At 55.5% G+C, this 10876-nt stretch overlaps 1 protein-coding gene across 1 annotated transcript in view; it reads right to left on the bottom strand.

The window, feature by feature from the left end:
* CATSPERD (cation channel sperm associated auxiliary subunit delta) overlaps window positions 1–10876 on the bottom strand; it is a 69301-nt gene that overhangs the window by 27615 nt on the left and 30810 nt on the right. Inside the window, exons 6-10 of the mRNA XM_030888307.1 lie at window positions 9432–9527; window positions 7685–7767; window positions 5712–5888; window positions 1532–1645; window positions 236–429 (exon numbers count right to left, since the gene is read on the bottom strand). Of these exons, the coding sequence (XP_030744167.1) occupies window positions 236–429; window positions 1532–1645; window positions 5712–5888; window positions 7685–7767; window positions 9432–9527 (664 nt within the window). The remainder of the gene's footprint in view (window positions 1–235; window positions 430–1531; window positions 1646–5711; window positions 5889–7684; window positions 7768–9431; window positions 9528–10876) is intronic.

Genomic DNA, 10876 nt, shown 5'->3' with positions numbered 1-10876 from the left:
CAGCCTCAGTTTCCCTAGCAAGCTCAGGCCTCACACACTCCCCGGGTTGGACTCCATCCTGCTAGTGGACCATAGCTTCCCTCTTGTATCTTCTCAAGGGGAGCCAGGGTATCTCCAGAGAGAGGGCTTGGCGAGGAAGAGGAGGGGCAGCAGCCTGAACCCACCCAGTAGCTCCTTCGAGACAGGGCACTGCTGCTCTGTCCCGAGGGGTCGTTCTGAGTCAACACCGCCGCACCCCTCCACCAGACCCCGCAGCGTTTGAACCTGGGCTGGGAGGGGGAGGGGAGGCCCTGGCCCTGCGCTGGGCTGGGCTGGGCGTGGAGGGGCACCGAAGCTCACCACTTGAAAGACGAAATTCCCATCCATGGTGTAGTTCTTCTCCCTGATGTCCACCTCCAGGCCCAAGGAGTGCGGGTTGCTCACGGTGACCTAGGGCGGGGGGGACGGGGGGAGAAGTACACCCCCAATCAGAGATTGACCTGTGTCTCCCACAGCTGTGCGTCCATCTGACTGGACCGTGATTCTTAGGGGTGCAGCAGCTACGGTGTCTTGGGAGAAGTGTGCCCCGTGTGGTCCTGAGAGGCAAGGATGGCTGAGACTCCGTCTTACGTCATTTGGACATGTTGTCAAGAGAGACCAGTCCCTGGAGAAGGCCGCCGGCTTGGTAACATAGAGGGTCAACGAAAAAGAGGAGGCCCTGGACAAGATGGACGGACACCGTGGCTGCAGCACAGGAGCCCTGGTGAGGATGGCGCAGGGCCAGGCCGGGCTTCGGTCGGGTGTGCCGGGGGCCACGATGGGTCAGAACTGACTTCAGTGGCACCTCACCACCAACACCACGAGTGTTGCTTCATCTCTTGGCTGCTGCTTCCAGGAGCATCGATTGTGGGATTGGTGGGAGGGCTCGGGGGCAGCTCAGAAGGCTGGAGAACAAGCCAGCCAACGGATTCATGGTCGCCATGGGCTGGGGGCCACTTCCTGTCTGTCAGTTTGTCACCCTGAGGTGGCCCGCAGGCTGCTCGGAGGCTGGAAACAGTACGGCTGGTGTTCCAGACACCAGCAGGGTCAGCTGTGCTTCCAGACTAGGATAGGCCGGCAAGAAAGGCCGGGCAGCCGACTTCCAAAATTAGCCATTGGAAGTTATCCTTGGGGGTGGGGGAATCACAACACAACATCGATCAAGTGCTGCCAGGTGAGTCCCCCATGGGGAAAGGGCTTCCAATGACCCAGTGTTCTCAGCCAGGGCGTGGCGCTTGGAGCCCACCAGGCATCACGAGAGAACACGGGGCTGAGTGGTGTTCCCTCCTGTGGGACAGCGCTGCTGCGATCCCCGAATTTCTGCTTGGGGGGTGGGACAGGCTTTTGGAAAGAGCGACGGGCGTGCAGCGTTGTGCCTGCGCTGCGTTGACCCAGAAGAGGGGAAAGCGCACAGCAAGAACGGATTCCAGTGGCCGGGGAGGCAAAGATTCGACTGTCTGTGGGCTTGTGCCACCACCACCCCCAATACCCGCCAACAAAAAGACACACTTACTAGTGGAACTGGGGGTCTGCGCAACTGGGGTATCACAATCGCGAACAACTCCAAGCGGCTTTTCATGTCCATGGTAAACATCTTGCCCGCAAAGTGCCCGGAGATGTATTCTATCTGCTCAGAAACACAGAAAGGGCCGGGCAGGCAGGCGGCCGAGTTTCCCCGAGGGCATGGTCAACGGGTAGGAAGCGTGAGTGGCTTCCTAGAGATGTGACTTCCTTTTTCTGTCCCATCTCTCCCCCACCCCCTTTTGTCCCTTCTTTTAATGTTTCTCTCTTTTTTTAAAATTTTATTTTTTAAAATCATTTTATTGGGGGCTCGTACAATTCTTATCACAATCCATCCATCCATCCATTGGGTCAAGCACATTTGTACATATGTTGCCAGCATCCTTCTCAAAACATTTGCCTTCTACTTGAGCCCTTGGTATCAGCTCCTCATTTCCCCCCTCCCTCCCCGCTCCCCTCTGCCCCATGGACCCTTGATAACTTATAAATTATTTTAAAACAAACGCACAAAACACGTTTTATCGGCACTTCACCCATGTATCCTACCGTTCAAGAGTTCCACCATGTCAAGACTTGGACAATCTTTACCACAATCGATTTCAGAACCTTTTCTTTTACCCCTGTACTCGTTGCTGTTCATGCAAACTTTTTTTCCCTTCTCTTTTTTCAATTTGGGGGAAACATACACGACAAAGCTGTCACCAGTTCATTCCGTGTCTGTTTCTGCTGTTTGTGCTGTTCCTCTCAAGTGGACTCGGCGCCGGAGGGGGCCTTACGAGGGTTACTGCTGTTTCCCTTTGCTCCTTGCTGGACCGTCATCCCACTAGCCTCTGCGCCCAGCAGGCTCCTCTGCATCGCCCCCTTGACTGCTCCTCCCTCCCTCTCTCCTTCCCCTTCCTCTGGAAGGTCCTTAACCCGACTCTTCCCGGGTTGGCCTTGTTGGTGTTTCTTTGGAGCATACACACCCAAAGGTGTGTCTGAAGATGGCCTGGCTTAGTCTTGGCATTCTTGAAGACTGGACACACACACACACATACACACGCTTTCTCTCCATCTCAAGGCAGCAGAAAAGCCCAGGTTGTCGAGCCTGGGAAACCACGGTTTGGACAAACCACCTGGCACAGTCGAACCAGTTCAGGGCAGCGCCGTTCACAGCAGCAAGAAGACAGAGGCAACCACAATGTCCATCAGCTGAAGCATGGAGAAAGAAACTCTGATCCGTACACACAAGGGAAAACTGCCTCCCTTTTTAAGAAATGACGACCTCCTGGCATGGATGGGCCTGGAGAGCATCGTGCGGAGTGAAACTGTTGAGTGTCATCGAGTTGGCTCGCACTCATAGTGTTCCCAGCCAGCTTGGCAGAACGAAACAGTGCCTCATCCTGGGTCATCCTCACAGTTGTTCCTGCCCATTGTTGCAGCCCCTATGCCCATCTATCTCGTCAAAGGTCTTCCTCTCTTTTGCTGCCCCTCGACTTTACCAAGCATGATGCCCTTTCCCAGGGACTGGTGTCCGAAAGCATGTGAGACTCAGTCTTACCATCTTTGCCTCTAAGGAACATTCGGTTCTCAATGTACTTCTGCCAAGACAGATTTGATTGGTTTTCTTTGTTGTTGGTGGTGGTGGTAGCCTATGGTACTTTCTATTCTTCGCTGGCACCACAATTCAAATGCATTGATTCTACTCATAGTTGTAGAATTGAGTAAGCCCACGTCCAGGCAGGTTCCAAGTCCATGGGTCAGGAGTTAAGTTGAAAGCTTCTCCTAATTTGCATAGCTTCAGGGGCCAAGATCAGCAGAAAGAATGCAGTCTGGTGGCTGAAGAGGTGAATGCATCCAAGGTCAGCAGTTTAGAAGGCACTCTGCTGATGCCTCCCAGGAGCAACACGCAGTATGCCAGGCCATTGACTCAAGCACAAAGAGCCAGCTCAAGCCCAATGAGCCATTTGCAGGATCCAGATCCAGCAAAAAGCAAGCAAGCTTTTCCACTGAGTTCACTTCTATTGGAAGCAGCCACACCCGCAAGAAAACTTACTTGCAAGTGATTGCAGTAGGAGTGTGATCTGAGTAAGAGTGTTGCATTCTATCTGAAGCTAAGGATAGCCTGGCTCATCACCGAACCCATGACGTGGTTGACTACGTTGTGTTTGATCGCATCACAGCAAGTTCCTAGGCCTTAACTGCCAAACCACAGAGAGTTAAGGCCCTGGGAGTCAAGTTGACACAAAACTTAACTGTCACAAATACCATTGGTTATTGAGTGTATGCTATCTCCTAGAATGGTAGTTTTGTTTTGGTACAGTGACTGTGTATTCCTGCCATTTTCTGTTGATGATGCCTGTGTTATTCTGGAGCTCCGGTGGCATAGTAAGGTCAGCAGTTGGGAATCACTGTCACTCCTTGAGAGAAAAATAAGGCTTTCTACTCCTGTAAAGAGCGACAGTCTTGGAAACCTCACCAGGGCCGTTCTAGTCTGGCCTGTAGGGTCGCGATGAGTTCCTTGCTCGGGAAAATACCTCGCAGAGTTTTTAGTATGTTGCTCATATTTCTTCATTGGGGAATTCCCGGGAGCCAGGCAATTGGCAAGTGATGAATCTATTCAATCTGCTAATAGTTTAGATCACACCTCCTTGGTCCTTATGGTCTGAATTTTTTAAAAATTAGATAAAAAACAGCCAACTGTTGGACATGAAGGAGAGGTTCCAAGATGCAGAAGAGAGACAGAACTGACATGATGTGTGCACGTTTAAAGGCTTCTTCCAGCCAGCTAGGAGATGTTGTTCACCTTTATTTGTCAGCAAGGTGGTAGTTGTTGGAGTTTCCATTCCTAATTGAGCTGTTTTCAAACTTTTTTTTGGAGGGGAGGGGGAGTTAATACAGCTATCATATCTTTCTGTAGTTCGATCGCATCCAGCAGCATGGTACAATCACCACCACAATCAGTTTCCAAACATTCCTTTCCCTCCTGCACTCCTTGACCTCGGCTCCCTTTGATGCCCCACCACCACTGTTCCCCAACCCCTGAAACCCTTCTTCTACTTGCTGTCCCTGTTGGTTCATCAATGGGTCCTGGGTGCTGATGGGTCAGTCTTCTCATGGCGCTGTTGCCTTTGCCATATTGGTCTCCCTGCCGAAAGCTAGTGTTCAGAGGCTGGCACTGCCAGGGGGAAGAGGTGTGCTCCATGAGTTGGCAGAAAACCCCTCTGTGTGAGGCCATTTGGAGAGTGATGAGCGGCCGGTGGGAGCCGGAGGGCTGTGAATCCCTTAGGAGCTCTGAGGAGGCATCAGTCAGGGTATCCCGAAATCAAGGCAGCCAGAAGGAAGAAACCGATCTTAACTGGGGCAACTCAGAAGGAGCAGAGCCGAGGAGGAAGGGAGCCCGTCTGATTGTAAGTGAGCTTATCTGACGCATAGGATCTGCTGCACGTAGGACCTGTGGGCACGAGGAGCTCCAAAAATAATAACACCCAAAGCTCCAAACAGAGTTGTACATTTAAAATGCACGTTAAAATAATTAATTTGGAATCGCATAAATGGGTGCATGCTCTCTGTGAGATGTTAAAATACGACAGGCAGGGGTGTGTTTCCTTTCTCACTGCCCGTAGGGCCCCCCCTCCCCCCCAGGCAACCACTATTATTGGTTTGGACTATTGTCTATTTTCTGCCACATCTCTACATTGTGCACCTGTTTTTCAAAAAGAAAATACCTCCCAGGGCAGTGGGGTGTGTGTGGGGGGAGGGGCGTGTTTGGCAGAAAAGAATTAAAATGGTGGGGGGCATTATTTCTGTAAGACACCTCAGAGCAGTGATCTTCACGGTGCCCTTCACCACAGTCAGAGGTGGAGACACTCCCAAAGGCCCACCTATAGGTGGTGGGCAAGCCTCACAGGTGTGGGGTAAGACCCACAGATGGTAGGTAAATCCTGCAGGTGAGGGAGACCTTGGTATAGTCTGTCCGCACAGGGAAGACCACAGGACCAGAGAGAGAAGTGAAGCCCAGGTGACACAGATGGGTCTCAAGGTCGCAAATGTCGTCTGGGCTCTCAGACAGGAAAAAGGCAGGAGGGGTGAATGGAAGGAAGGAAGGGAGGGAGGGAGCAGTGTTGCCTGGGGGCGGGGCACGCAGTTTCTGGCGTGGGGGTGTGGGGTTCTTCATGGGCAGGGCCACACACCTGGCAAGAGTCCACTTCGAGCCTGGGGTCCATGAATATCTCCTGGATGTTTAATTCACATTGCAAAAGGTCAACGGCGGACGATGCCCTGTTCAGGGTCAGGACGAAGATCTGAAGTAGTCCCTGGTCCGTGAATGTCAGGACCTTGTCTTCAGACCAGGTAACTGTGTTTGTAATCTGAGCGAGAGGGAGGGCCACAGAGCAAGCAGGAGAAAAGGGGGGACAGGGAAGGGAGGACGGAGGGAAAGTAGAAGAAAGAGAGAGGGAGAGAACAATTTCTAAGACTTGGAATGAAAACCAAACCTGCTGCCATTGAGCCGATGCTGACTCATAAACAGCCTCCATGACAGGGCAGAACTGGCCCTGTGAGCTCCCGAAGCCCAGTGGTTACACCACGTTGGGGGCTGCGATCCACATGGTCAGCAGTTCGAGACCACAAGAAGCACCAAGGGAGAAAGAATGGACTTTCTACTCCTGCAGTCACAGTCACAGTCTCGGAAAACTGCAGGGGGGGGGGTAACGGTGAGCCAGCATGGACTCAGCGGCAGTGAGTGAGAAACTTGACAAGAGTAGACAGCCTCGGCTTTCTTCCGTGGAGCAGCTGGTGGTTTAGAACCGCTGACCTTGTGGTTAGCAGCCCAGCGTGTAACCGCTACTCCATCGATCATGCTAACTCTTGCTCCCCTCCCTGAAACCCCCCTGCCCCCCGCCCCCATTCAGATGGTATGGTATGGTATCTCAGGAGGAATTTTTAAGGAGAGGCATGAGAGCGCTCGGTGTGACCTTAAAAGACCTTACCAGTGTTTTGCTTATTTCCTTAGAGAGGATGCTGGCCCACTGGCCCACAGGGTTTGCAAGGAGGCTTAGGAGCGAGACAGTTCAGTACGGGGCTACCTCACCTGAGAAAAGGTGGGTGGTGGGCACCCGCCCCGTGGCCCAGGTGGCCCTGCCTCTGTCGAGGCAGCAGTGTGGGCAACCCCACGGGGGTGGTCCGTCCTCCTCAGCCACGTGGGGCCGGGAAGCGTCAGGAACCTGAAGGCTTGTTGGGCAGAATCAGGAGCTCCCCGGAGAGTCCGCTGGACACTATGGCCCCTCCCCACTGAGGACACGTGTCAGGACGCTAGTTAGGACCCTCTCTCACGGGCCCCGCACCCAGCGGGCCTGTCCTTTGCCCCTTCCCGGCCAGGGCACCTCACCAGCAGCTGCCACCACTGTTTAGCTGTCCGACTCTCTGGACTCAAACAGACGAGGAGGAAAGGCCTGGCAGCTGACTTTTGCCAATGACCATCCTGTCCAGGTCCGATCCGGTCTCAGGATGGCATGAGAGGGGGCGGCAGGTTGCTGTGTGGGGTGCAGGCTCCCTAGTGGGAGTAGGCTTGATAACCCCGAGCCATGACAACATTCCACGGCCAGGCAGCTTCCGGGAGGTGGGTGCAGGGGTGGGGCGGGGGGAGAATGCTTAAGGAGGCGTGTGCAGACCCAGGCATCTATGTTCCCTCAGCCACTGACGGTGGACGAGCACTAGCTATAAAGCTGGGCCCGCGGAGCTAGGAGAGCCGCCACAAGTGGACGTGAGCGACGGGGACCACATGGACCGCAGGGACGATGACGGGACATTGCCTGGCCCTGTGCCGCCCTCCTAACCACCCAGACCTGCGTCCCCAACAGCTCGGTGACCATCTGACCCTCTGAGTCGCTGGGTTGTCGTGGGCTGATCTGGGAGAAGTGGATGGCCGCTGAAGCCCCGCCCACCGTGGGTAACCCTGGTGTTCTGGGGAGATCATGGTGGTATCACGGCCAGCCTAGCAGCCCCGCTCGAGGCCCTCGGGCGGGGTGGGCATGCAGCGAGGAGGTGAGTAGAAGCGGCCTGGCCCTCTGCCCTGCCCATACAAGGTGCGTCCTTATCTCCGGGTGCCTAGCTTTCCCGTGAGAACCAGTGGGCGGCGAGGGTTTCCGAACGCTGAAGGACTTACGTGGATGATGGAGTCAGACAGGCTCCCCAGACTGCCGTAATACACGCCGTGGTGCTTTGTGAAAATGGCCACCTCATTCTGTTCTGCAAGGACCACAGAAGCAAACAGTCAAGCGCAGTGAGATGCTGACCCGCGCGCATCGCTTTGCGCTTTTGAACCCAGAATAAGGAAGAGGTCATGGGAGAAAGAGAAAGGCCATCTGTCCCCGGAAAGAGGGCTGGTCTCGAAAACTCGTGCGGGCAGGGCTGCCTGGTCCTTTGGGGGTCCCTTGGGGTTGGGATCGAGGTGACCAAAAGGGCGGCCGTTTTGCCGTTGTGCGCTTTTGACGTTGGTCTCCACCAGCTCTCGGCTTCTCGCCGGGAAGCGTGTGTCCCCAGTGGCTCTTCTCTGAGAAGGGCGCGGGTGGAAAATGATTCGGGAAGACGAAAGGAAGTTTGAAGAAAAGTGACCCCAATTCCATCACCTGGACTGAGGGTCAGCAAGCTCTCTCCTGCAAACTCCCTGCCATCGGGTCCATGCTGGTTCATGGCGCCCCTGTGGGTCCCTCACCATGGAGTCGGGTGTGACTCGTGGTCCCCCCACCCCCACCCCCCCGTGGGTTTCTGAGACTGTCACTGTTGGCGGGAGTAGAAAGCCCAGAGAAGCTGCTGGTGGTTTCTAAATGTAGACCACAGCCCAAGGTGTAACCACACCGCCGCCAGGACTCCTGTCTAAGGGCCCAGCAGGTAAATACTTTCAACTTGGTGGGACTGGAGTGCAAACACAGCCCGGACAACAGGGAAACCCGCAGCAGCGCCTGTCGATAAAGCTTTATTGGAAAAGCAGGCGGGTGGGCCGGATTTGGGGGCTCCTCAGAGGGGCAAAGTCTAGCGAGGAGGACAGGTGACGGGCGGGTGGCGGCTGCGTCTCAGGAAACACGGTGTGCGGTGGAAAAACGCACCGGGAGAGCCACACCGGTGCCATGACACCGTTTAGGAAGAAAGGAGCAGGGAGGGCGGGGGAGGGAACGAGGGATGGAGGAAGTTCTACCCTGTCCTGTGGGGTCTCTGCCACAAGTGGGCAAATCCTCGATGGCAGTGGGTGAGCACCCTGTGTGGGGACCAGTTCCGTGGTTCGTCGTGACTGCCGAATTCACACCAGGGCCCCCGCTTTTAAAGTACTCTGCTGCTAACCACGAGGGTGCAGTGGGAACCCACCATTGCTCGGCAGGACGCCGAGACTCCGCACCTGGCTTTGGTACAAAAAGCAGTTTGGGGCAGTCTACTCTGTACTGCAGGGTGGCTCTGGGCGCGACGCCCCTGGGGCACGGAGGGCCCGCTCGCTTTAAACAGACCAGTGCACCCAGAGACTAAGTTTTGACTTAGCAATTTGGACCACAAGAGAAATACAGATATCCACTGCCACCCCGCCCTCCCTGCCCTAGGTCAAAAGACGCTACAATTTGTTGCACGCTTTGCCTCCAAATTTCAGAGCTGGTCAGCTGTGTTGGGGAAAATCAGCTCCTGGCAGATGGCCCTTTTATTTCCCATCGAACCGAACCCACAAACTAGCAAACAATGGGACAGGCGTCTCCTAGCAACGAAAACCCAAGGGCCCCCGAGTATTCGCCGTCAGTGGCCCGGCTGCCATTTCTGAGTGGAGACCACAGGTCTTCCTTTGGTTCTTTTGCGGGTCTCCAGCCCAGCTGGCCCCAGGGGGTCAAGGGGGGGAAGAGGGGGGGAGCGAGGGCTTCTGGGAAAACACGCACCTACGGCAACGGTGGCGATGGTGATGTTGGCCAAGTCAATGGAATTGTGTATGATTCGCGAGCCCTGGTTCACAGTGATGTCCTTGACCAGCTGGCCTGAGGGAGCAGAGAGTGGACGTGAGAGAAAACCACACAGCTAAGCCCTTCCCACCCGTTGCCTGCCGCAACCCCGCCGCACAGGGTAGGGCTGCCCTGGGGGGTCCGGGGGACAGAGGAAGCCCCTCGAGGAGATGGACGGGCAACGGTGGCAGCAGCCATGGGCCCCGGCATAGCGGCGACGGCGAGGATGACAGGCTTGCTGGTGCCTAAGTGTGGGCACCTGAGGACCCGGAAGAGAGTGGCCAGAGTCTCTCTGCTCAGAATAAGAGAGTCTGGAAGGCCAAGGCTCTGGTGGAGGAAGACCTTCCCATCTGTGGGTGCGAGATGAACCTGGTCACAGTCTGCAGGTGAAAGACCACTCCCCACGGTACTCCCCCATAATAGCGCTACTTTCAAGATAAGTGTGTACAAGCTCATGGTGGGTCGCTCTGCGGCCCCAGGCCCTTATCTATAGGAGCAGACATGTCGCTACTGTACGTCCTGCTCTGGAGGTAATCGGCTCCCCTCTGTCTGCCTCCAGTCCTCGTGGGAGGTTTCTCCCCCAGTGAGGGCAGGAACCTCCAGGGTTAAGCTGCTGCCCACCCACCCTGTTCCGCATGTGATTGGTGGGGTGTGCATGTCCTGAGAATAGATAAGCTTACTGTTAAATGCATTTTGCTCGCTCTCACTCTCTCTCACTTGTTCCTGGCTTCATGGAAGAGGCGAGTGAACGCCCTAAACTCTTTGTCTGTCTCTTTATTTCTTTCAATTGCACAATCGCTCCAAAGGACCCTCTGGGTTGTAAGATTGGTCCTTACGCCTAACAATACTAGTCTTTCTGGAAGCAGACCGCCCTGCCTTTCTCCCACAGAGCCCCTGGGGGTGGGCCCTAACCAGCCCAGCCGGAAACGGCCCGCCACCGGGCGTCCCTGAAGATTGAGACCCAGGCTCCAGGGATGAAGAGGCAGCGCCACTCTGGCCAGCACCCACCCCCTCAGCATTTCTGTGGGGGCACCAGTCCGTGGCACCGATAGCCCGGACAACAATGGTGAGGGGCACCCGATCAGGCAGGGGGCTTCCTTTTGTTCCCGGTAGGGTCACCGTGAGCCAGGACCTCACGGCAACAATACCACAACCTTCCCTATCGTCTAGTTTCCCACCACCCTTCATAGAATGTCAGTTCCCCCTAGGCAGAGTCCCCCACCTGCCCCTTCTAGGGGTGCCCCCCCCACATCTTTTGATGGGATCCCTCTTCAAACATCGGGGGAGTCCGGGGAGACAGGGCACTCGGGTGTTTTGTCTAATGTCGGTTGCCATGATTCTGAGTCCCGGGGACACCCCCCCAACGCCCAGCACCGTGTGCTGAG

The sequence above is a fragment of the Echinops telfairi genome, unplaced genomic scaffold, assembly GCF_000313985.2.
Source record: "Echinops telfairi isolate 266 unplaced genomic scaffold, ASM31398v2 ScPeMD7_7459;HRSCAF=8497, whole genome shotgun sequence".
Lineage (NCBI taxonomy): Eukaryota > Metazoa > Chordata > Mammalia > Afrosoricida > Tenrecidae > Echinops > Echinops telfairi.
Note: the sequence above shows the minus strand (reverse complement) of the source record. Positions and strands in the feature narration are given on the sequence as shown.